This window comes from Lepidochelys kempii, chromosome 10, assembly GCF_965140265.1.
Source record: "Lepidochelys kempii isolate rLepKem1 chromosome 10, rLepKem1.hap2, whole genome shotgun sequence".
NCBI classification, from domain to species: Eukaryota; Metazoa; Chordata; order Testudines; family Cheloniidae; genus Lepidochelys; species Lepidochelys kempii.
The window spans coordinates 59937821-59964788 of record NC_133265.1 but is presented as its reverse complement, the minus strand read 5'-3'; the positions used below and the strand labels follow the sequence as shown (position 1 = coordinate 59964788).

The 26968-nt window shown below is 45.2% G+C and overlaps 1 protein-coding gene across 1 annotated transcript in view; it reads right to left on the bottom strand.

Annotated features, from left to right (window-relative positions):
• Positions 1-26968, bottom strand: part of RFX7 (regulatory factor X7) — a 119030-nt gene that overhangs the window by 41208 nt on the left and 50854 nt on the right. Inside the window, exons 2-4 of the mRNA XM_073303792.1 lie at positions 24764-24797; positions 13693-13775; positions 12038-12160 (exon numbers count right to left, since the gene is read on the bottom strand). Of these exons, the coding sequence (XP_073159893.1) occupies positions 12038-12160; positions 13693-13775; positions 24764-24797 (240 nt within the window). The remainder of the gene's footprint in view (positions 1-12037; positions 12161-13692; positions 13776-24763; positions 24798-26968) is intronic.

The following is a 26968-nucleotide window of genomic DNA, read 5'->3' as shown; positions in this document are numbered from 1 at the left end:
AGGCCAGTTAGCATGGGACATATTAGAACCCATTAGAACTTATACCCCATCTGGTATGGACTAAGGCACCATGTTGACAAGCCCTCAGAATAAAGCACTTTTTCTGTGAGACCTACAATCTGAATATGCTTGAGACATAAAATTTAAATTACTTGGAACATAAAATAAATTAATGAAATAAAGGCCAATAAAGACACAAGACTTTATAGAAAGATTGCCTGTAAAGGTAGGTCCAATTGGCTTCAGTCTTAGGGGACTGCATTATATATTCTTTTGAACTCTTTTTTTATTTCCTTGAAAGAAAAGTGCATGCCTCCTTGCAGCATGGCACAATGTGGCAATGGCTCTGCCTCTGTTTCCCTTCCGCTCTTCCACTGCTCCACCCAACCTCCAACACCTTCTGGGTGGAGGTGATTTAGCCCTCCAGCTAGGTCATGTAACAGTTCCACCCCTTTCGAGGTACCCAAAGTCCCAAATAAACAGTGAGAAATGTAAAACCTTCCCTTCCCTCGGGGACGACCAAATACACAACAATCCACCCCAGTTCCTGGCCCAGCCAGTCTTCTCTTTCTTAGTGAGAGCTCAAGAGCTGCTCTCCTTCCCAGCTGGGCACCTCTCTCTTTTTAGTTCCTCTCCCAGCCTGACACCTGCTTAAGTGTCATGGGGCGGGGTTGACTGGGCCCCAAGCAGCCCATCAGCCCTAGGGTTTGTACATCCATCACGGAAAGCACTGCCGAAAGTGTTATCAGCCAATACTGTAGTGTGTAAGAAACAAAGAAAATGTGTAACGCTTAACATATTTGCCAATCACATCCATCTAGCTGAGTTTTCAGCACTCAGGCCTTGGCTGCACTTCCAAGTTAGAGCGCATTAAACCAGACCCGGGCGCCCTAACTCCTGAGGCGTCCACACTGGCAAGGCACTTAGAGCTCCTGGACTCTGCAGCTGGAGTGCTCCTGGTAATCCACCTCCACAAGAAGCATAGAGCTTGCTGCGCCCCGGCTGAAACGAGTGTCAGTGTGGACAACGTGTTGCATTACTGCACTATGACTGGCCTCTGGAAACGTCCCATAATCCCTTGAAGTGAAGTGGCCACTCTTGTCATTGTTTTGAAATCGGCTGCAGGCATGCGGATATCCCCTTTCAAAGCTCCGTATCTGACAGCCAGCATGATTACCTGCTCTGGGACAAGCAGTTTCAATGCACTTTTATCTGTACACTAATTCTTCCTTTCTGTACATATTGTGACAAAGTTCCTGCGCTACCTTGGTGGGTCTTGCGCTTATTGGCAGATTTGCTCACCTTGGAGCTTCACGGCAGCTCTCAGCTTGGCCGTTTTTCTGAACCCACAGTCCAGGTCGACTCCTCCTGTGTCTGACCAGGAATTAGAAGGATTTGGGGGGAACCCGGGCCCGCCCTCTACTCCGGGTTCCAGCCCAGGGCCCTGTGGAATGCAGCTGTCTAGAGTGCCTCCTGGAATAGCTGTGTGTCAGCTACAAACCAAGTGGTTGCCCTCTACAGACAGTGAAGCAGTGATTAATAATTTACAGGAGGAAGATGGGGACTAAAGAACTTCTGATCAAAATTTACCAACTCTATCAGAAACTTAAATGAACAATTAGCTCCATTACCTCAAATATTTGAATGATCTGATGATACACTTGTCTCAGATCATCACAGTGGCAGCAAGACTTCAGCAACAGAAGTCCTTATAGCAGAGCCCAAACAGAGCTAGAAACCAGTGCAGCAACATGTGCCATCTTTCATTTTCTTCTTGAAAGATTTTCTCATCATTTGAAGACAATCTTCTGTGTAGCTGTGACTTCGCCCATTAAGCCCTGCTCAGACAGATCAGTCTTGCCTGAGCAACGGCTGCAGGATTGCACTTTATGCATTAAATTCATCTATGGTCTATACTGGTTTCTGATGGCATAGGCCCAGATAGAAAATCCTTACTGCTGGGGAGAAGTTGCATCAACAAAACTCCTCTTTGCTGGATGGGTGTGTCAAACAGAATGGTGAGGGGACTTGATAAGGGGATGCATTTATTCTGTGCATCCCCAATACATACCATGCAGTCCCCAGCTCATTTTAAAGCTGCATCTCCCTGGTGTAAACCTGAAGGGCAGCTCACAGAGAAAACATCACCTGCCCTTCTTCTCCGGCGTTAAAACCTTCTAGGGCACAGGGAGCCTTGCTCATGATGGTTGGTGCAAACTGCACCTCCTAATGCCAGTGAGAGTGGATCTGTCCCTGTGAACCAACTCATATCAGGAATTAAACTTCAATTTCTTAATCTTCCTGGGCTGCTACTATTTTATTTTGTAATTTAATTTTCATTTATTTTACCACTTTAAAGGCAAGATGAGTGTAGTCACTTCTATCTAATAACAAAATTCAAATCTCTTCCTAGACACCCAACTTATAAAACCATAAAGAGAAGTAAATACGTGACAGGGTCGGGCCAGATGGCTACAGGAGAGTAATAGAAAGCAGATATATTAGCCCCAGGCTAAGTAGGTCCCTTTTCCCTGGGTAAGGAAACAGGGAAGGTTCCAGAACTATCAGGAACCTTCTGGAGACAATTAAGACAGGCTGATTAGAACACCTGCAGCCAACCAAGAAGCTGCTAGAATCAATTAAGGCAGGCTAATCAGGGCACCTGGGTTTTAAAAAGGAGCTCACGTCAGTTTGTGGTGTGCATGTCAGGAGCTGGGAGCAAAAGGCACTAGGAGCTGAGAGTGACAATGCAGACTGTTGGAGGACTGGGGTGTACAAGCATTATCAGACACCAGGAGGAAGGTCCTATGGTGAGGATAAAGAAGGTGTTGGGAGGAGGCCATGGAGAAGTAGCCCAGTGAGTTGTAGCTGACACACAGCTGTTCCAGGAGGCACTCTAGACAGCTGCATTCCACAGGGCCCTGGGCTGGAACCCGGAGTAGAGGGCGGGCCCGGGTTCCCCCCAAATCCTTCTAATTCCTGGTCAGACACAGGAGGAGTCGACCTGGACTGTGGGTTCAGAAAAACGGCCAAGCTGAGAGCTGCCGTGAAGCTCCAAGGTGAGCAAATCTGCCAATAAGCGCAAGACCCACCAAGGTAGCGCAGGAACTTTGTCACAATATGTACAGAAAGGAAGAATTAGTGTACAGATAAAAGTGCATTGAAACTTGAAGAAGGAGGTAATACAAGTAAAATTTGTCTATGCTGGATTTGGGTAGATTCTGTGCTTCTGCCTTTAACATTTCAAACAATATTGTAATAAAACAGGTTAAAACCACCACATCATAGTTGAAGCAGAAATTCAGTATTTCTGTAAAACTACAAAGAAGAATCTCTGACTGATATTTACAGCAGGAATTTAAGTGTTAGCTTTATGGTGCAACTCCTCAAAAGTCTTGTTAGCTTTTGATGGACATATGATCCCTTCATATTTTATAATATTAATGCATTTTCATATCTGTGTGTATAAAGTGCTCATTGTGAACTCCAAACAACATCTGTCTTTACAGGTGGAGGATGGAAATAACAGCTCATGAGCGACACAGACAAAAGTAGGTTTTGAGACGTCTTAATCCCCCTAAGAAGGGAGAAATGCCTTATCAGAACTAATGCTACTATTTATATGCCATTTCCCACCACCTCCTACCCTGTTTCTATTCTCCTTTTGATGCATGAGGGTAACTCATAAAAATATTAATGGAAGCTAAATGTTTTTAAAAGAGAAAAGACAGCTACTTACCTTCTCGTAATGGTTGTTCTTCGAGATGTGTGTTCACGTCCATTCCACATTAGGTGCACACACCGCGTGCACAAGCATCGGAAACTTTTTCCCTCAGCAGCTCCTGTCGGGCCGGCGGGGGACCCCCTGAGTGGCACCATTGCACCGTGCATATATACCCCTGCCGGCCCGACCTCCTCCGGTTCCTTCTTGCTGGCGACTCCAACAGAGGGGTAGGACAGTGGGTGGCGGAATGGACGTGAACAACACATCTCAAAGAACAGTTACGAGAAGGTAAGTAACCATCTTTTCTTCTTCGAGTGCTTGTTCACGTCCATTCCACATTAGGTGGATCACAAGCTTACCTCTGGAGGAGGGTAGGAGTCATGGAATAACTGATCCGAGGACCGCTCTGCCAACTGCCACGTCCTCTCTGGCCTGCTGGTTGACCGTGTAGTGAGTCGTGAAGGTGTGCACTGAGGACCAGGTGGCTGCTCTGTAGATCTCCTGGATCGAGACCTGCACCAGGAAAGCCATGGAAGTCGCTTGTGTCCTGGTCGAGTGGGCCGTGACCACCGGGGCCGGAATACCTGCGAGCTCATAGTATGCCCAGATGCAGCTTGTAATCCAAGATGAGATCCGCTGTGCCGACACTGGGAGGCCTTTCATCCTCTCGGCTACAGCCACAAACAGCTGCGTGGATTTTCGAAAGGGCTTGGTGCGCTCCAAATAGAATGCCAGCGCTCGATGGACATCCAGGGTGCGTAGGCTGCGGTGACTCGGGTCCGTATGGGGTTTTGGAAAAAACACTGGCAGACAAATGTCCTGGCTCAAATGGAATTGTGAGACCACCTCAGGGAGGAACTTGGGGTGCAGTCGCAGCTGCACCTTATCCTTGTGAAACACTGTATATGGTGGCTCAGAGGTGAGAGCCCTCAGCTCAGACACCCTTCTGGCCGAGGTAATGACCACCAGAAATGCCACCTTCCAGGAGAGGTGGAGGAGGGAGCAGGTAGCGAGGGGCTCGAAAGGGGGTCCCATGAGCTTAGAGAGGACCAAGTTAAGGTTCCATGGAGGGACTGGGGGGCATGAGTACGGAAACATCCTCTCCAATCCTTTAAGGAACTGTCCCACCACTGGGTGGGAAAACACCGAGCCCCTCGAAAACCCCGGATGGAAGGCCGAGATGGCCGCCAGGTGCACTCTGAGTGAGGACGGGGCCAGCCCCTGTTGCTTGAGGTGCAGGAGGTACTCTAGGATGGCTTGCACCGGGGCCTGGCACGGCTGCACCTGTCGGGGCTCACACCAACACGAGAACCTTTTCCACTTGGCCATATAGGTAGCCCTGGTAGAGGGCTTCCTACTGCCAAGCAGAATCTGCTGCACAGGAAGGGAGCACTGGCTCTCCAAGGCATTTAGCCACAGAGCTTCCATGCCGTCAGGTGCAGTGATCGCAGGTCAGGGCGGAGAAGCCGCCCGCTGTCCTGCGTGATGAGGTCCCAGCGTAGGGGCAGAACTACCAGGGCCTCATCCGACAGCTCTAGGAGCATTGTGTACCAGTGCTGGCGGGGCCAAGCCGGGGCAATGAGGACTACCGCTGCCCTGTTCCTGCTTACCTTGAGCAGGACCTTGTGTACGGGGGAAAGGCATACATCAAGCCCCCTTCCAACAGAATCGCAAATGCGTCTGCGACTGAGCCCAGGCTGTGGCCCTGGAACGAGCAGAACCGCAGGCACTAGGCGTTGACCCTGGGGGCAAACAGGTCTACCTGGGGAAACCCCCACCTGCGGAAGAACGAAAGCACGACGTCCGCTCTGAGCGTCCACTCGGGCATGCAATACGACCTGCTGAGGTAGTCCGCCAGCTCGTTTCGCACCCCCGGGAGATACGACGCCTCGAGGTGAATGGCGTGGGCTATACAAAAGTCCCAGAGGAGGAGAGCCTTGCGACAGAGCAGCGAGGAACAGGCCCCTTCCTGCTTGTTTATATAAAACATGGCAGTAGTGTTATCTGTCAGAACTGTCACGCTGTGACCACTCAGAGTGGTGTGAAAGGTCTGGCAGGTGAGACGAACTGCCCTGAGCTCCTTCACATTGATATGGAGCAACCGCTCTGCTCTGGACCACAAGCCCTGAATCCTGAGGTCTCCCAGGTGAGCCCCGCATCTGCAGTCTGATGCGTCCGTCACCAGCGTGAGGTCCAGTTCTGGGGTGGCAAAGGGGATGCCTTCGCAAACCACAGGCTGGGACTGCCACCACAGCAGGGAGTCCAGCACATCTTTTGGGGCTGTCACTACCAAGTCCAGGGGATCCCTGCCTGGGTGGTACACCCGAGCGAGCCACGCCTGCAGAGTCCTGAGTCTCAGTCTGGCATGCCTGATCACGTGCGTGCATGCTGCCATGTGGCCCAGCAGCCGCAGGCAGCACCTGGCTGTTGTCATTGGAAACTGGCACAGGGAGGTCACCGCTTGCTGGATAGCCTGGAATCAGGATGCTGGAAGGCTTGCCCTGGCCTGCACCATGTCCAGGACTGCCCCTATGAATTGCACTCTCTGCATGGGCACGAAAGTGGGCTTGGGGACGTTGACCAGGAGCCCCAGCTTGCGGAACAATCTCAGGGCCACCTCCACATGAGCCCGCACTTCCGCTTCGGATCGATCCATCAGAAGCCAGTCGTCGAGGTACGGGTAACCCCGGATCCTCTGCCTCCGTAAGAAGGCCGTCACTACCGCCATGCATTTTGTGAACACCCGTGGGGATGCAGCTAGACCGAACGGGAGAACCGCAAACTGGCAATGTTCTTGGCCCACAGTGAAGTGCAGGAACTGCCAACGTGCTGGGTGGATGGCGATATGAAAGTACACATCCTTCATGTTGAGGGCAGCGTACCAGCCCCCCGGATCCAGGGAAGGGATGATGGTGCCCAGAGAGACCATGCGGAACCGGGCCTTGACCAGGAACTTGTTGAGCCCGCACAGGTCTAAAATGGGATGAAGGCCCCCTTTGGCCTTGGGGATGAGGAAGTACCGGGAGTAGAAACCTTTCCCCTTTAGGCCACGTGGCACCGCCTCTACCGCCCCTGCCTCTAGCAGTGAGCGAACCTCCTTCTCTAGGAGATGCTCGTGAGAGGGGTCCCTGAAGAGGGACGGGAAAGGGAGGGGGGCGGGAGGGAGGGAAGGAAGAGAATGGCAGCGAGTACCCGTTCTGTACCGTGCGTAAGAAAGACCCAAAGGTCTGACGTAATGCTGGACCTCGCACGGGAGAAATGGGACAGGCGGTTCAGGAAACAAAGGCACAGATCCAGTGACTGGTCTGGTACGCTGTCTCCGAGTGCACCTTCAAAAGCCTGGACTAGTGCTCGGCTGGGATTTGTGCTGATTTTGATTCTGACCCGGCGCATTATTGTTATTATTGCACCATGGCCTGTTATCCCTGCCTCGCCTACGGTAAGGCTCGTGCCTATGGCGAGGCTGGTACTGGCGTGAGGGGGAGGCTGCGGCTTAAAGGGCTTCCTCTGGGTCGCCAGGGTGTGCATACCCAGCGACTTAAGTGTAGCCCTCGAATCCTTGAGGCTATGCAGCCTTGCGTCTTGTCCGGTCCAAAAAAGCCCGGACCCTTCAAATGGGAGGTCCTGAAGCATATTCTGGACCTCAGGCGGCAGGCCTGACTCCTGAAGCCACGCCGAGCTCCTCATGACCACCCCCGATGCGATTGTTCTGGTCACTGCATCTGCTAAATCCAGGGAGGCCTGGAGAGAGGTCTTCGCTACTGCCTTGCCCTTGTCCACCAGGGCTGTAAACTCCTGTTGGAAACCTTGTGGGAGGTTATCCTTAAACTTCCCCACCGCCACCCAGGAGTTAAAATTATGCCGATTGAGGATGGCCTGCTGCTTAGCAATCCTCAACTGAAGGCCCCCTAACGAGTACACCTTTCTGCCAAAAAGGTCCAGGTGTTTTGCCTCCTTGGCCTTAGGGGCTGGGGCCTGTTGTCCATGGCGCTCCCTTTCGTTCACTGCCGAGGCCACCAGGGAGCATGGACTTGGGTGGCAGAACAAGAATTCGTAGCCCTTTGACGGGGCAAAGTATTTGCGCTCCACACCTCTGGCCGTTGATGCGCTGGAGGCTGGGGTCTGCCATATAGTCTTATAATTCGATTGGATGATCTTAATGAGGGGAGCGGTATTCTAGATGGACCTTCGGGGCTCAAAATGTCCACCATGGGATCCTCCTGCTCAACTGTCTCCTCGGCCTGCAACCCCAAGTTCTGGGTGACCCTACGCAGTAGCTCCTGGTGGGCTCTGTGGTCTATTGGTGGACGGCTGGACACCGCTGTACCCGCCACCGCCTCATCCGGGGATGATGAGGAGGTTAGCAGCTGCTCATCCCCCTCTGGCTGCTCCTCCTGCTCTCCCTCTCCCATGAGAGGGGCCTCCGGTTCGGGCCGGGGTGGGAGACCTTGGGGCGGCATCGGACACGGTGCTGGTCTTTCTGGTTTATCCTGGGGGGATGCTGGAGGCCTGGATATTGTAGCTTCCGGTGCTGTCGGGCATCGGTGCGGGGACCAGGACCGCTGCACCGAGTAGCTCGCCCTGGACGGGGCACCTTGGTGCTGTTGATAGGCCCAAGGAGTCCAGAAGAGCCAATGACCTGGCGGCTCCCATTGGGGGTGCCTACCCGTCTGAGGGTCCCTGCTGTCCGGAGCACGGTACGAGAAACTGTAACGGCTGGAGTCGGTGCCGGACTGCGGCGATGCTGACCGCGAAGGCCACGGCAGTGCCAACGATTTGTGCCCGTGTAGAGCAACAAGCGGCTCCTAACCGAACGGGAGCAGGGCCGGTACCGATATCCCTGGGACCAGTACCGGGATCTGCACCAGGACCGGGGCCAGCGTTCCCGGGACCAGGGCCGGCATCTGCAGGAGTCCTCCGGCGAGGGCCGTCTGGACTCCTCCCGGTGGCGGTCTCTGAGTGGTGCTGGAGAGCGTTGTGCCCCTTCCATTACTTCCTCGTGCTGACCCACTCCCGGTACCGCAACTTCCTTCTGAGCCACAGGTAACTGCGAGTCTGCGGATGCAGAGCTCGACTGGGACCAACTCTGGGAGCAACTCTGAGATGGTGTCCTTGAACGGCACACCATTGCCGGCTTACCCCTCACCGGTACTGGTGGCATGGGTGCCGGAGGATTCTCTCTGTATGGGACGGGGCTTGCCGCCGACAGCTCAATGAGGTCCTTTGCCGCCTCAAAGGTGGCAGGCGTGGAGGGCTGATCCATTATGTCCTCGAGCCCATCGTCCGCACTGAGCTCACTTAGGCCTGGGCTCGGTGGGACTTGTGGTGCCGGAGCCACCGGCGCCGGTATAGTGGCCTTTCTGCTCTTATTGGTGCTCGGGGCCTTGGAAGACGCCTGCCTCCTATGCAGGGAACATCCGCACCTTCCTTCCGGCTGCGCCGTGGGCCGCACCGGGGAGGACGAGCAGTGTCGGGGCCAAGTCTGGTGCTCTGGGGCCGACAGTTTTTGGTGTTTAGCCGGTGCCGAGTCTCTCGACAACTCCAGGGCACTACGCACCGAGGAAGCCGGAGCTGACGGTGGGTGCTCCGGGTCCGGTGGCTGCAATGCAGCCTCCATCAACAACTGCTTCAAAAGGAAGTCTCTTTCTTTCTTTGTTCTTGGCTTGAACACCTTGCAAATCTTACACCGCTCAGTTTGATGCTCTTTCCTCAGGGAATGTAGACACAAGTCATGGGGGTCACTAACTGGCATAGGCTTGCGGCACGCGGTACAATCCTTAAACCCGTGGGCCTGGGGCGGGTGCTGGAAGCCTCCAAGCACCTAATCACTTAAGTGTCCACAACAAAGGTATGTTAACTAACTGATAACAGCTATCTAACTCTGAGAAAGGCTAAGGGACTGCTCTCATGAGAGAGAGAGAGGTTGTTCCAAAGCCACCATGGAGGAGGGGGTCGGGCCAGCAGGGGTATATATGCACAGCGCAGTGGTGCAACTCAGGGGGCCCCCCACCGCGAGCCGCTAAGGGAAAAAGTTTCCAACGCTCGTGCACGTGGCGCGCACACAGCTAATGTGGAATGGATGTGAACAAGCACTCGAAGAACAGATGCTTTAAAAGGAGGACAGATTACAGATCTATGATATTTTCCCAGATATTTCCTCACCATCCTTATTTTGTGAAGGAAAAAAAACACATACACAAAGGCTTGATGTAGCTACACAAAATCTGTCCAAGTTTCACACTACACAATCTGTAGATGATTATATTTCTGGGCATCTGCAGCTTGGCACAGCATGGAAGCCAAGCAGATTTGTTGCTGAACCAGGCTATAAACTATTTAATAAGAAATATACTGAAGCATAACGCTTACATTTTTCTCTTGTGCAACAGCTGCTGTTGCTTTTGTTGCTGTGTGTATGGGTAACTGACTGCTCCGTGATTGGTTAGTTCAACATACTTGCACTACTGGTTATGTTTCTAGCCTACGTCACAACTTGAGTTGATGGTGAGATTTCAGAACTAGGTGTGCGTATGTTCAGCAACTCCAGGCAAGCTAATACCACCACATTTCAACTCAGTCGGAGTAAGTGACTCTGCCAGACAGCGTTAATTAAGGTGATGTATATACACACTGCAGAGGAAATCTGGTCATAGCACTGCGCACCTTCTGTGAGCTGAATACTAAACACCTTGCAGTTTACTGTAATCATTTGGAATGTGAAACTGCTAATACCAGATCATAATACTTTATTCAAATTCATCTTCTGGGAATTGGGCCATGGTTTTTTGCTTTGATTAATTTTTGGATTTTGGTTTTAAATACAATCAGAGCCAACTCTTGTCTGACTGCTCCCTTCCTCCAGTCCTAATCTCTTTCTAGCTGTATGGTAGCTTTGAGATCTAACTGAACACAAACGTGTGTTGGCTTGGTTACCAATTCTATGACCATTATGATGTACTGCAACCCGTCGGAAACAGGTTTCCCGCACAAGGGCTCATTCTCTATGACAGTCACAGTACTTCGTGTATTATTCCAGAGAGAATCATTTAGTGGACTAAATCTTAGTTTTGAAATATATCTACAATTCCTTGAACTACTTTTCAAACCCCAGCAAGGTCGATTCAGTCCTTCATCCTCCTGATGCAGATAGAGTGACTTTCATGCCGTTGACTTTGTGTGATGTCGTCTTTTGGGTGACCAGTCTTACCCAATGTATTGTCTGGGCTTTAAGATCTCTTGGCACTTTGAAGTTATAGTTTACTCCCATCTGCTTGACCAAAACTCCCCCATTTGCCCTGCTGTGCAATGTGTTGGGCACTGGTTAGTTGCCACAATCTTGAATGTAAGAAATCACTGCATTTCAGTGGTGATGTATGTACACAGTTTGCAAAAAGTCATTTGGACCCTTTTTGCATGAAAGGGACAATATAAATGTACTGCAAGAAATTATTAGTGTTCTGTATACAAATCCTCTTTTTCTATCATAATATAAATAATATTCATTTAAATCCTTATTTTTGAAAAAGTTTCTTAACTTTAGATATATTTAATCAGCAGTTTAAAACTATGATCTTACTTTTAATAGTGAAAATACTGAATACAGTAGCAGTTGCATCACTGTAGTTAGTGCATCCTCAGTCATTATGTTAATGCATAGGAGCTGGTCTTATATGCACTTATTACCAGGAATAAGTACTAAGGCACTGAGACATGTAAGACAGACATGTATGTGTCAATGGAATAATGTATGTCTTGCCCATTCTCTGAATTAAGTAAACTCTGGTCACTAATTATGACATGTGTTAATTAAATGCATTTTTAGGTTTCAACTCTGTAACTGGCTCCACCTGAACACAGGGGTAGAGTCTCAGGAAGCAGGGCCTTTCTGTGTATACTTCACTCTAATTTGAGCAAGTTTAAAATACAGATTATAAAATGAAACATAAATAATAAAAACATTAATAACTTCCTTCCTCAAAGTCTGAAACTGCAGAAAAAAAGATTTTTCACTTCTTTATTGTTCTGCACAGATGGTGAAATCCTGGCCCTATAAAAGTCAATGGCAAAACTCCCACAGACTTCAGTAGGCCCAGGACTTCATCCACAGTTCCTCTCATTTAAACCTCATGGTCAAGTAATGTCAGATTTTAAGTTCTAACCCGCACCATACTTAACTATACTATAGTCAAGGCAGTTCAAGCCTCTGCTTATAAAAGAAGCAATTGTAGCATCTGGTTACATATCTGTACTGTGTACACTACTCTTTATGCATTGCTACAACTAGATGTATGGATTCAATTTAGCAGTACTCACTTGTACTCATCATAAACTTCCTGTTTGGGAAGGGACGTCTCTGGGTGCTCCTCCAAGGTATTCCGAATCCAAGAAAATGCATGCATTTGCTGCGCACGGCTTGATGACATCGAGATCTGATCGCTAAGTGAAAACAGAAATAGTTCTGATGAAGAGAATGTACTCTCTAGCTCCTCTTCAATTAGTAGAGCTAAGTGTTCAAATGGGCTGAAAAGATTCACATGGAAAGAAATCATGTTCCTGTGCAGGCATCCCATAAGCGCCATTCTTAAAATTTACTCCATAATGTCTCATCTATGAGCTGTTTTTGCCGAATAACAGTAGGCATAAAAAAAACCCTGAACTTGCATGAATGGCTTTGTAAGGAATGATCAAACATCTATTTATGTATGCATCCATACAACCCCAGCTTCACTGAGTTCTAGAACCCTGGAGGTGGGAGGGAGAAAGGGCCACTTCAGACAGGTTCAAGTACCATGCCTCCTATGCTGTCCTAGCCACTGCACTTCTCCTCCACTACATGTACAATGGCTCCCTGAGATCCTAACAGGACATGCAGGGCTTCTTGTTGGGCTTGTCTTCCCAATGCACCCCCATTTTATATGAGCACAAGGAGCTTTCATGTCCCTTATTATTGTATAAATCAGGGTCAGGATATGACACATAATGAAAACAACATTAAAGAAAGGACAATTTACTGCATTCCTGAAATAGGTTTCTGTGAGTCCAGTGAAGCAATGGGCAAACTGATGGGAAAGCTGTATGCAAGGTAACCCATCAGTCAAGCACAATGGAACCACTGAGTATAAAGAACGGTAGCACCATCTGGATCTCTCATGTGGTTCCCCTAACTGATGCTTTAGACTTCGTATGGTCTGCACTGAGGACATACAGAATGAAGAACTTCATGTAGCCCATCATATTTAAAAGGTTATGGTCATCCCTCATATCTCCCAAATGCCTTTTACAATTTACTTCAAAGTTTCCAGAAATGTCTGTCTTGGCGTAAGTTCCTGCCTATACACTTTCATGTGCATTGGTTATGTTTTGGTGAAGTTAAGAGTGGGTCACAGTAAGGCCTATAATGGAAGGCAAGATTCTTCCTTAAATTGTGGAGACAATGGAGTCTCTTCATAATTAAAAAAATCATGAGTACTCAAAATATGGGAAATTTCAATCAGCTCAAATAAAAAACACTTTTCTGGGTATCGGTATGAGGGAGAAATGATTAATTATTACAAGTATGAGATGTGGAGTGATTTCAGACATGGCAAGGACCTAACAAACAAATACTGTCAGACCCACCATGAAGTAATAATCATTCTTTCCAATAGTAATATTTTAAGTGCTACATTATTCCTCCATTATATAAAAATTGAGGCTAAAGTCAGACCTGGTCCATAATCAGACTCCCAACCAAAAGCACTTCCTCATAAACATCCTACCATGCAAAGCTTATATTGTCAGATTATTATGCATCAAGGGTTCCCAAAGTTCAGATTTACTGAAGAACTAGTTCTCTGAAAATATTAGACACTTTTCCTAAAAAATAAAAAAACGTTACTGTTTCCAGAAACAGTAGATAAATGTGTGTTTGATGGGGAAAAAAAATCTCATGGGAATTATACCAATATTAATATTAAACACCCACATACCTTTTCTCTCCATTGCTGGGACCCGAAGGCAGTTGAAGGTAGAGGTAGAGTTTCTCTAGGTCTGTAAACTTCTCAACTTCTTGCTAGAAAACAAGGTTTTTTAAAACAGCAAATGGTAAATGAACAGCATGACGGGTTGTAAAAAAAACCAAACACACATTTTCAAAATGATCCCAAATAAAACAACACACAACATTTTGCAATGTGAAAGCATTAGACGGCAAGCTCTTTGGGGCAGGGACCACCCTTTTGTTCTGTGTTTGTACAACAGAATCCTGGTCCATGACCGGGACGTCTAGAGACATTACAGTACGGTAAATAATAATAATAAATGTTAATTATGATCACCACTTAAAACAAAAGTGAACACTGGAATATTTGCCTGTTTTTAACTGTAAAGGAAAAAGTTAATCTTGATAACCAGAAACAGATTTCCCAGCCAAAAAACTGTAATGAAAAAAACGTTTAAATTGAAACCTTTCATTACGATTTCCCATTCTTGGAGGGTCACATTCAACACCCTAAGACCAAAGCATCAGATAACGGCTCTTCTGTAATAAAGCACGATTGTTGGACTGATTCATACAACTGCATCAATGGTCAAACAGAGCAAGCCCTAAAGAAGACTTTTTTGAAAGTCAAGTTTCGGTATTCCTCGTAAGTGGCTGTCACAGATTGATTACAATCGATATTGATGGCCAGATCCTCACCTGCTGTACATCATTGTACCTCCACTGACTTCAGCAGAGCTATGCCCGTTCCTATCACCTGAGGATCTGGCTCAAAGCCGAGAAATCAGTGGTTCTCAACGAATTTACCAGTGTGGGCCGCATATGCAGCTCTCTCTGTGTTATGTGGGTCGCCTCCACACAATCTATATATACTATCTGTATGGCCCTGAGGATGTCACATGGGCCACAGCTATGTGCTGGTTGGGTTGCAGGTTGAGAACCACTGCTTTAAAGCAAGGAAGGTGGCAAACACAGCAGGCATATGCACAGCCAAGCAGCAGTGTTTCCTGACACAGCGTTACCAGGAAAGCGCCAGGCTTCGGGTGATCCCAGTGCAGTAAATTGGACTCTGAAATATTAGCAAAGTCAATTTCGGTAACCTGGGTAACATATCCAAGTGTAGGGCACAGACAAATAAACCAGACTTCCCAGAGCAAGGAGCAAATAGTTTCCTTCAGGGAAGTACCAGAGTTAAGGTGAACGTATGTTATTTAAATTATAATATTTATATAAAAATTCACACTTCATTTGTATTAACACTAACTTGAGAAGACTATTGCTAAAGTAAAACTAGTTCATGCATAAGCAACATTGAGTAAATATGAGCTTTTTTTTTTTTTATAAAACATAGAACAATGCTATCTGGAATGTGATTAATTCATCTCTCCTTGACCGTTATGTCACTTTTAAAATTGTTCAACTGAAAGAGAAAACCAAGGCATCTGCTTATTGAGTCTAAGAGTGAATGAAACCAAGGAAGAAAGCAGTTAATCAGAACTTTAATTTCAAAGCAGGGTGTCCCCTAAGTCAATCAAGGCTGAGAGGAATCTTGTCAGGTGGCCAAGAGGTCAACACCTCTGAAAAACGACAAAGGGGATGTACTGTAAAGTGAAGTACTATGTTAATATCTATTTTGCTTTGTAATTAGTGTATAACTAGCAGCATCACAGTGTAAAACAAAACAAACAATCCTGAGAATGATACAACAAACAACACATGTAAAGTCTCTTGAGAGGACTGAGCCATTAAGTAATGAGAAAATATATTCTGAGGAAAGAAAGAACTAGACAAAAATTTGTCTGGGGGAGGTTAGACCAGAGAACCAAAGAGCTTTCTAATCCTAAATGGCTACAGCTGGCTAAGACCAGACTGGGGAAAAAAAGAAAAAAAAGAAAAGAGAACTTGTAAGAGCCAATAGACACAACATGTTGGGCACAATCCATCCAGATTCACCACTTTTATAAGCTGCGGCAGTAGCTCACCTTACCTGATCACTCTCATGACAGTGTGTATGGTAACACCCATTGTTTCATGTTCTCTGTGTATATAAAATCGCCCTACTGTATTTTCCACTGCATGCATCCGATGAAGTGAGCTGTAGCTCACGAAAGCTTATGCTCAAAAAAATGTGTTACTCTCGAAGGTGCCACAAGTACTCCTTTTCTTTTTGCGGATACAGACTAACACAGCTGCTACTCTGAAAGCTGGTATTTTTACTGACACTAACCCCTGAAACTTGCTGACTTAATGATTTCTGTGTGACTTTTACTGCAGTTCCTATTAAGGTTGTGGTACTTAAATCGCCTTCTCTATGGACAGGTCTCATGTATTTTTCAATACATACTGTGGGGTCACCGAATTCTCTCTGCCCCATGGTCTCCCACCACTGTGGAAGTGTGAGGAAAGAGAACTGATTACCACTATATCTGCTTTACCTGGGCTTAGGCTAAGCATGTGATGCTTCAACAACAGCAGGGTCTTTTTCTCTTAGAGCAGGGAGCAAACTGAAAAGGCACTGCGAAGTGTAAAAGGCAGCTGCTCCTAGAAGGAGCCACAGGGAAAACCCCATCCCCACGAGAAGAAAAGGAAAAGAGACTCTCCCACCATCAACCCAGAGTAGAGCTCTGTCTTCTTTAAACATTGCCCACTGCATATTGCTTCACTATATTTTTAGAATAGGATTTTAGAAAGAAAAACAAATGCAAATATGGTAATTTGAGCAGCAAAGGCCCCCGTTTCTGCACATGACGAACTTGCCATCTTGAAACATAAATAGAGAATGTAACAGGAGTTGAAAAAAGCCAAATCTTCAGCTGGAAGAAAGGGAGATACAAGAAGCAACCGCCTATGGTGAAATGGCCACTTTGGGGTTACAGCTGCTTGTAATTTAAGAGGCCACAGGTCAGTATCCAGAAAGGGCATGCTGGGAAAATAGCTCCTATAATAGGGCAGTGGTAAGACCATGCAGTGGTAAGAACTAAGAAAGTCCAGGAAGAGACAAAGAAAAGGACTCTGGTAAAGAGACAGAAGATGGCTTCTGTGTTAGGGTCTAGAATTTCCCCCCCTCTTTCGTACAAGTGACTCCCGCACTCTACAGAAGCAAGCAAAATATGTCTGCAAGTAAATTCAATAGGAGGCTCCAGTATGCATTTGCATAGATAGTCATCCACCCTGATCTGTTCCAGGGTTGAGCTGTGTCTTGCTCCTTCAATTTCAGACAGATCCAGAACTGCACTTGCCTACGATAATGTTCTCTTTTTTGTTCCAACAGCCACTGCAGGTTTGAGCAAAAGTCAATTGTGAGTTGTAAGGAGCCAAAAGATGAGAACTGCTGATGCATGCAGGGCTGTAGTTTTTTTAAATTAAAAGAATGTAGTTCCCAAACTACAGCTGGTAGAAACAGTAATGAAACTTTCAATATAATGGCAGATTTGCTTTAAAACTTGTCAGACTTCATTAGAATACATATTCATTCATGATTGATTGATTCTATAATTTGATCTTCTACTCTCGTCATTCAATCTTGGCCAAGTTCAGTCTGTGGCAGAGTAGATTCATCTGATTTATAACTCTGCTCCTTAGTAACACAGCCGGTGGGGGTGGGAGGGAAGGAAGGATTACTAATAATGAAGAGTTCATCCAAACAGCAGTTACTATTTTAAAAATGGATGTTTTTAAAAATAACTAACTGCAAGTAAATAAAACTGACATGCTGTGTCTCAGGATGGAAAAGTCACTTGTATAAACTACATTTCTGATGCTATGCATACTAACATAAGCATGCAAAATTCATGCAGGAATGAACTTGCCTTGTATTAAGTTGGTAAAACACAGAACTTACTATGACTTATAAGAAGAGCTTTGTGCTCGCATTGAAACATTGCCATTTTTGACTCTTCCTACCAGTTTTCACACCTTATATTCTTCAACAAAAAAGTGTGAGGTTTCTAAAATGTCTCTGCAGCAAAGCTTGAAACACACCTGACATTACCAGTCTAGCTTCCCTTGTCTTTCTGGAGCAGTGAAAGATCATACAACCTTTCAACATGGTAAAATTATTCATTTTTACTCAGAAGTATTCCATCAAAGCTCTGAACAAACACTAACACACAGATAGATAACTCTTGCAGAAAACATCAAGGATACTAAATATCAACAGCAAATTATATCTGTAAACTGCAAGGTAATTTATGCCTACGGATTTTCCCCCCTATCTATTTTTTAAGTGTCCTTTAACGCCTTTTGTAAAATTATCTGACCAGAAAAGACTCACAATTGTGAAGTATAATACAGAATCAGCATGTCTGACCCCTTCAAACTCTTAGAATATAGCTGAATGGCTAAAGAGAGGTTTTTAATTTAGCTCTTCATACAGTAAATTCTGCAAACAAACAGTTCTAGAATTTCTTGAGCTTTACCGGCTTCTCCACTCCATGGAGATCATCCAGAAGCAGGTTCAGATTTCATCACATTTATATTACCAATCAGATCAGCATTTTAGCTGGCTTCCGGTGTACATTCAGAGACAAGATTTCACGACCATTATTAGAACACCTTGAGGTCAGTGAAGTTACAGCACAGACGAATTTGCTCTGAACCTACTCAAAACACCACAATGAAGTGGTTTTTACTAAAGTTGTGTCTTCACTGAGAAAAAAGGTGTTAATTCTAGTGAATTAACACAAGTTAGCAGTCCAAGGTAAAACCTAGGCTCCCCTATAGCGAAGTAGAGTTAAAGACTATGGGGGAGCCGTACCTCACCTTGATCTGCTAATTTGTGTAAAAACTACCAACTGACCCTTCTTCACTAGGACTTACCATACCCTTTTTCCTGCTGAAGAGAGCCTTCGGCTGCACAAGATTTCTATTTTAAAAACAACTCTCCCTCCTCCCCCAGCCCAGAACCAAATTTGAATCCACATTAGTACTGACCAAAAGTGTTACCATCTGAAGCTGTCTGGTGGCCCCTGGTCAATTTACTGGTAGTCTCAGTTCAACTGCAGATGCCAGTATTTGGAGGAGGGGACAGTCACTATCATAATACAGTACAACACTGGAGAGCTGAAAGTCCCTTTCTCCCCTACAGGATAATAGCTATGCAGAACAGGACTGAAGCACTTCAGTGGTAGAAGAAGGTTTGTACTGCTGCTGCCCATTCTCAAACTCCTCTGTAGATCAGGGACTTCAGTGATCATTTCCATCAACCCAGCACCTCTCTCCAGCACTGAATTCCTTTTAAAAGACAAGGGGCAGGGCCAAGAACCTTAACCTTCTTGCTAAATGATGAAACTGTGAGCCACATAATCAGGTTCAGGAGTTCACTTAGTATGTGGCAACATAAATACAACAATCAATGTCACACTAAGTGAGCACCTACTTCTAGACATGTTTACTACAGTTTAAAAGATGTTGCAATAAATCTTTAATGGATGTTTACCCCACATTTCTTTCTAATTATCCCTTCTGGTTTGCACAGCACGGAATGATTTTCTTATGATCTTCCAAAAATTGATTTAATCTGTCAGGATGCAAACAGTACAGCAAGACACAAAAAAGGCTAAATAACTATATGAACTTATTACTGTTATCCTCTCTCCTCCTAAACTTAAATTAGGTGGCCCCTGCCCCACGCAGCTTAGTCTTCCTGCATGTTTGTAAAGTGCCCAGCACACTGGGGCTGTGTGTCTGGCTAGGATTAGGTGCTACCATCATGCAGATGCTGAAGAATAGTAAATAATGTGAGTCTCTACTTACAGTGAAAATGTGTTTGCTAAAAACCTTAAGGCAAAACCTAACCGGACAAGATTAAATAGATATGAAGGTGGCAGTAGCATCTTCTCACAGCATACATGACTAAGGAAGAAAGACTTCTTATAAATCCAGCTACCTGAATCAAGGTAAACTGCTAAAAGGTGGCTTTTCCTCCAAATGACTTGTTCTTATGTTCTCTACTGCAGTCAGCAATTAAAGTGCTATGACAAAACGGCACTGCCCTGGAACATTCCTTGGTGTTATTATTAAAGAAACTGAACAGATAAAAAGAAAAGGAGTACTTGTGGCACCTTAGAGACTAACCAATTTATTTGAGCATAAGCTTTCGTGAGCTACAGGTCACTTCATCGGATGCTCAAATAAATTGGTTAGTCTCTAAGGTGCCACAAGTACTCCTTTTCTTTTTGTGAATACAGACTAACACGACTGTTACTCTGAAACCTGAACAGATAAAGGATATGGATCTGTTGTACCTGCATGCCTCATGGGACTATGCACTCAAATGGTGCCAAGAAGTCTGCAAGTCTCTTGAGGAAGCACAGACCATGAAAACTACACGTAAGGCTGAACACTTAAGCGGACTGAACGGACCTTCCCCCAAGCTTGGTTTTAGGCTCTTTGGAAGCAGAGGGGGTGTAGGGGAGAAGAGATCTCACAGTGTCTAAATGTCCAGATCACATGGAATCAGTTGCTGATAATCATATAAACCTGTTCATACTAAGGCTTGACCTACACTTTAAACTGATATTGGCATAGCTACGCCAGTGAAGGGTGTGGAAAAAACATAGCTATGGTGACACAGGCTCCTTACTGCAGACATAGCTGAAGTGTGAGATCAGTAAATACGGTAGACAGCCTTTGTCCCCTAGAGGGTAGAGGAGAGAATGGGCTTGCAGAGAGAAGCTCCTAACACAAGCTCTCCCATAAGGATTTTTAAAAGTCAGCGATGTTGTAATTTCATTGGGCTTGGGAATTCTCAGACTCTCACACAACAGCTCACAGCTTTACAATAGCAAGATCAGATCTCCTAGCTGAGTTTCCGTGTTGTGGTTGGTGTATTCACCACTTCTATTTCCTGTAACCTATTTTGATTCCAGTCTTCTAAACAATGCTATGCTGTATTTATAACTGACTGCACTACATTAAATATGTATCCTGTCTCAAAGGTACATTATCCAAGAGAGAACCATTCCATTATGAATGGAGATCTGATCCCATTAGCAGGACAGACGGGGAAGCATTTGAAACACAAGGTCAGAGCATAAGGAAACCCTTGTGATATTCTAAATCAAGTTGTGGAGATTGTTCTTTAGCATTACAGGCTAAGGCACTATCTAGAAAAATGGCCAAATTGTCCAGCTGACCAGAATAATCCAAAAGCCCATCCAACAAGTGAAGGGAAACATTTAGTGTATGTCCACACTGCAAACAAAACAAAACAAAAAAACCTGCAACAGCAAATTTCAGAGTCCGAGTCTACAGACTTGGGCCCTGAGACTTGCTGCCAAGGATTTTTATTCCCCCACCCACCAAATGTTGACTACCCGTGGTGGCTGCTAGACAAGCCAATGATCTGCACTTAAAAATCCTAAATCCAAGACTCTTAGTATGAAACCTGCTTCCAACTCGAACACCATTTTCTTGTAAATGCACAGAATGCAAATGATTTGCTCAACTGCTATTCTGCTATATTCTTCTTCTGGTGCTGCTTAAGCAGTTCTGCCCCATACTGCACTGTGGAAAGAATTAATTATATAAGCTTCTACCTGCTGCAACTTGCTTTTGTGCCACTGACCTCCCCTGTCAGGGTCTTCTGCTCAAGGATGAACTTCAACCTACATTAGAGACAATACGGGGAGCAATTGCCATTGGCAGCATTATGGAAGAAGGAGGCAGGAGGCCACTTTCATCCTCAGGCTGAATATCGAACGCACCCAAGAATCCTTTTAAGTGTAGGCAAGACTGGATCAGGAGCTGGTCCTTGAAAGGACATGGATACAAAAATACAGCTTAGTTTAAAGAAATATCATTTATCTACCATAAATTAGGGTAACTTTATTCTCAGAAAAAACACTTTGGAAATCCAAGTTATCCTTTGACAACTCACCTTTAAAATGTTCCTAGCGTGCTCAGCCATATGGCTACACAGATATCATATGAAGGTAGCTAGAGGGCAGCTTGAGTCACAACTTTATTAAATACTCATTTCTGGGTGAAATTCAATGACCTCTTATGCAGGGAGTCAGACTAAGTGATCATAATGCTCCTTTTTAGCCCTAAAATCTATAAAAATGGATGCTTCCTGGCTTAAACATAGGTGCAAGATCACAGTATTAAGGGAGTGGGACTTATGCTGATTTAGAGCATAAACTGTTTCGACTTAGGGTATGTCTATACAGCAATAAAAGACCCAAGGCACAGCCATGGCAAGCCTGGTAACTCAGGCTTCTACTGGGGGTGGGGGGCTAAAAATTGCAGAGTAGACATTCAGGCTTGGGTGGAACCCTGGCTCCAACCCGAGCATCTACACTGCTGATTTTACCACCCCCACCCCCACCATCCCGAGCCCTGCCAGCCCGAGTCAACTGACCCAGGCTCTGAGACTTGGTGCCATGGGTTTTTTACTGCTGTGTATACATACCCTTAGAGCCCTAAATGGCTTGGCATCTGTCTTCCTGAGATGGCTCTCCCTGTGAAATACTACTGCAATTGCAGTCAGCACAGGCATTCTAGGCAGAGCTCCTTGTGTATGTAACGGAGGGAGCTGATCAGAGGACATACTTTGAGGACTCTTAACTTCAGAAATACACCCTTCTGCACAAAGCAGTCAAGACCTATACGGCAAAGCTGGTCTCTGGGCGAATGTTTGGGATCTTGACAATGGTGTGGAATTCTTTACAGAGGGGTATGGATTCGCGTTTTCAGGAGTGACACAGGATAAAGAAGGTTGTATTTATGGATGGGCTATATCTGAGCAGAGAAGCCACTAGCTTGCTATCAGAATGGATAAAAGTCAATGCATTTAAATTAAATTTTTTCATTTAAATTAAATACAGGTTTGTTGATTAAAACTAAACCTATTTAAAATACATTTGAAACTGATACAATAATTTTATGCCTTAACATAGGTTATCAGAATAATTTAAAGTAAATACACAAAATATTAAGTCGTACATATTTGCTGCCAAGTTTTAAAGAAAGTTAAACCCTGAACTGGTGGATGTCAATCACCTGGAATCAGAGTCTGTTGAAGTGCTAAACCTGCTTTTGATAGCACTAGTCTCCTTCTGCAGGTGCAGAAATTATTTTCTTCATTTCAGTTTATTCAGCTAGCTCAAAGTTAAAAACCATTTGGAAGCTGAAAAAGCAGGAAAGCTTGTTTTCCTCTTCCAAAACTAAGGGCTTGTCTACACTAGCAATTTACAGCGCCACAACTTTCTCACCCAGGGGTGTGAAAAAACACCCCCTTGAGCGCAGCAAGTTTCAGCACTGTGACGTGCCAGTGGAGGCAAGGCACCAGCGCAGAGAGCCACGCTCCCAGCACTGGTAGCTACGCCCCCTGTGGAGGTGGTTTTTTTAGAGCGCTTGGAGAGCTCTCTCCCAGCACTGCGCCGCGACCACACAAGGCACGTTAAAGCACGGTAGCGCTGCCAGTGTAGACTAGCCCTAAGTGTGAGAGAGTGTGAGAATTTCTAATTCTAAAATCCCGAAGGACACAGTAGCACACAGAAATAATTGAGTCAATTCACTAACTACAATTCACTAAATTATTAAACTACTGTTAGTTTTAAATGCAAAATTTGTTTTGGTACATTTTTCTTATGTTTCCAGCACATTTAAGGTAGGTTTATATAATAAAAGTTTTAAATGCTATTTTTGTACATTTTTAATTGCATTTCAATTTCCATCCAAATAGAACTTTACACAAATCACAAGTAAAAAATGTATCATCTAGTAAATAAGAAATGCACCATTCACCATTTTCTAACATAATAAAAAATGTTAACATTAAGAATCTGAATAAATGTAAATTAAGCTATATAACTGCTTAAGTAAATATGCATAAGATACATAGTGTATACAGCTAATTACCAAAAAGAAACACCAATTTAACGCAAAGACTATATTTAGTTGGCAAGCAACATGTTTTCATCGTTACTAACCAATGAGCATCAACCCTTTTTTAGGAAAATAACTAAACGGTATAATGGCAATACGCAATTAAAAGTGATGATTTAAAACAATGTTTCCAGTGTGCTGATTTAAATAATTAGTAAAATCAGTGATTTAGATTGCTTTGATTTAAATCAATCCACCCTTCTTGCTTTGGCAAGTTTTGGATTAGTTTGACTCTTATCCTTTAGGGCTCAAAAAGCTTGGAACAGGCATTCTTTGTCTATCCTGAAGCTTAAACACGTAGAAGAATCTTATAAAATTATAATGTATATTATAATGTGATAGTACTTAGGAGTCCCAGTCCCTATTGTGCTAAGCACTGTACAAACGCACAACCAAAATATGATATCTGCCCCAAAGACCTTGCAAAGGATGACATACTGAAATTAATCAAACCATTGTAATAAATCAAATGTAACTGTACAATCCCTGCTGGTAAAAGGGCCTGATCCTGTGAAGTACAGAGCACCGTATGAGGCTAATCGGAGGCTCCTAGCAGGATCAGGCCTAAAGATAGTAAATGTCCCTACAAAACACTGAATGACTGGGGGAAAAAAATCAATAGCTCCTGTGAAAGCAAAATTGCAAAATATCCCTTACTGCCATGGCAATATGCAGTAGTTTTCAACCTGAGGTCTGCAGACTCCTGGCGGTCCACATACTATGGCTAAGATTTCCAAAAGGGTCTGCTAAGATTTCCAAAGAGGTCCACACCTCCATTTGAAATTTTTTAGGGGTCTGCAAATGTAAAAACGTGGAAAACCACTGATCTAGCATGACTGACCAGCCCTACAGATGAAATAATTGGACACTCTGGGCATCATCCAGTGGTATTACTAGCAAGGGCACCATCAATCTGTACCAATCTTGAAGCTGGCTTGTGTGATGTGGGCACATGTCCACTGAGAACTGAACTGAGATCACTAAATTTACTTCTCATAGGTCACTGAACTTCTGACAGATGGTAACTACCTTACTTCACTACACCAGGTTAATTTTTCCAATGGTGTATAGTGATAAAGGGCTCCATAATCACTGCCAATTCCCATCAGCCATCCATAGTGGTCTTAGAATGCTTTTTAATATTTGGAAAAACTTAAAGTTCTACTTACCAAAATGCAGTCCACCTTAGATTGTACAGTTTTGCTAGGGGGAAAAGAAGAGAGAAGTCTCAGGTTAACCTATACAGCAATGAAATAAAATGTTACATAGTAGAATTTCCAACTGCTGTTATGTTGAGAAGCTACAAGCTTAATTCCTGGTTATTTATACAAGAATACTCATCCTGTAACTTTCTAGAAGAAATGTTTTCCGGAAATAGTTGTTACTTAAAACACAGTTTTTTTCTGACAAGGGATATAAATTTAATGCAATCTGATGCTGCAACTGGAAAACTTTATTCTGAGTTACTGAGTGGCTACCACTTCCACAAAGTGGCACTGACAGATGTTCATTATTTCTTGGGATTGGGCTTTGGGATGGTATTAAGTGTTTTTGCAACTGGTAACTGCTTCAGATTCATTTGATTTGTCCACCTATAAAAACAATTTAATTAAATCTTATTTGAAATATGAATTTCTGGTTGTCTTGGACAGCTTCTACAGTCAACTACACCTTTTTTTTTTTTTTTTTTTTTACTGACAACTTCGTGTTTACAATAAATAACTGAGTCAATTTAATCTTACTACCTTTCAGCTGGTTACAGGAGGATGAGTGAGGGAAAAAGTAATGAGAGTCACATCACAAGTAAAAAGAAAAGGAGTACTTGTGGCACCTTAGAGACTAACCAATTTATTTGAGCATGAGCTTTCGTGAGCTACAGCTCACTTCATCGGAAGGTGCCACAAGTACTCCTTTTCTTTTTGCGAATACAGACTAGCACGGCTGTTACTCTGAAACATCACAAGTAATTTCACTTAACACCAGCTGGGCAAACCAGTCAATTGACTGCCTATTGTTTGACCAGGGCCAAATACTGTCAGATATTCCAGCAAGAGTGCCCTAGGGTAGGCGGCGGTGATGGTGTGATTGCATCACGGTGCCATTCTTTCATTTTTTTAGAACACTGCTTCACATTTTTTTGAATTAAAATAACTTAAGTAATTTTTAAATTTTTTTAATAATTAGGCATAAGTAAGGCTACATTTTAGTCACAGGTATTTTTAGTAAACGTCATAGACAGGGTCATGGGCAGTAAACAAAAATTCACGGCCCGTGACCTGTCCATGACTTTTACTATATACACCCCTAACTAAAAATTGGGCCAGGGGGCTGCAGGTGCTCTGGGCGGAGAGGGGGATGGCGCGGGGGCACCGCGGGTGCTGGAGGGGGTGGCCTGGGACCCTGGCTGGTGCTGGCGGGGGCAGCAGTGCACAGCCCGGGACCCCCACTGGTGCTGGGGGAGGAGGGGTGGGTGGCGGCACATGGCCCGGGACCCCTGCTGGTGCTGGGAGGGAGAGGGTTTGCAGGGCTAGAAGACTCCTTACCTGGCTCCGACCTGCATGTTCCTGCAGCTTATATGGTGAGGGGCGGCCGGGGGGCTACTCCCGCCACAAACGCCAGCTCCGCAGCTCCCATTGGCTGGGAACCGCAGCCAATGCGAGCTGCGGGGGCAGCACCTGCAGGCGTAGGCACCACGCACAGATCCCTGGCCCCTCCGCCTAGGAGCTGCAGAGACATGCTGGTCAGAACCCAGGAGGCTCCCCCGCCAAGTGCCACCCCACACCCCAACCCTTTGCCCGAGCCCTGGGCCCCCTCCAACATACCCAAAGTGCTGCTGGTCCAGGGGCTGCCCGAGCCAGCACTGGCCACTGCAGAAGTCACGGTGGTCACAGAAAGTCACGGAATCTGTGACTTCAGTGACCTCCGTGACAGATACACAGCCTTAGGCATAAGAATCTAAGCCTAAACTACTGTAGAACATGAAGTCTACAAATTTACATCGGCACAGCTGCACTGCTGTAGCACATCTGGTGAAGACACTAATCGATGGGAAATCTCTCTCCCATTGGCTTAATAACTCCACCTCTGTGAGAGCAGTAGCTATGTTGGCAGGAGAAGCTGTCCCACCAACACAGCGCTGTCTACACGGGATTAAATTTTGGTGGATTTTTCACACCACTGATATCAATGTCGTGATACCAAAGTAAGTTTGTAGTGTAGACCAAGCCTTACACTTCATTACTGTTCTACTGAATTAGTCCTTTCAGATATTTGACCATTTTTGACAATATCTGATGAATATTTGACCTGTCAATTGACTAGTTATTTCTAGAACTATCAAATGACCAACCCTAAGTAAACATGCCCAAAAAAAT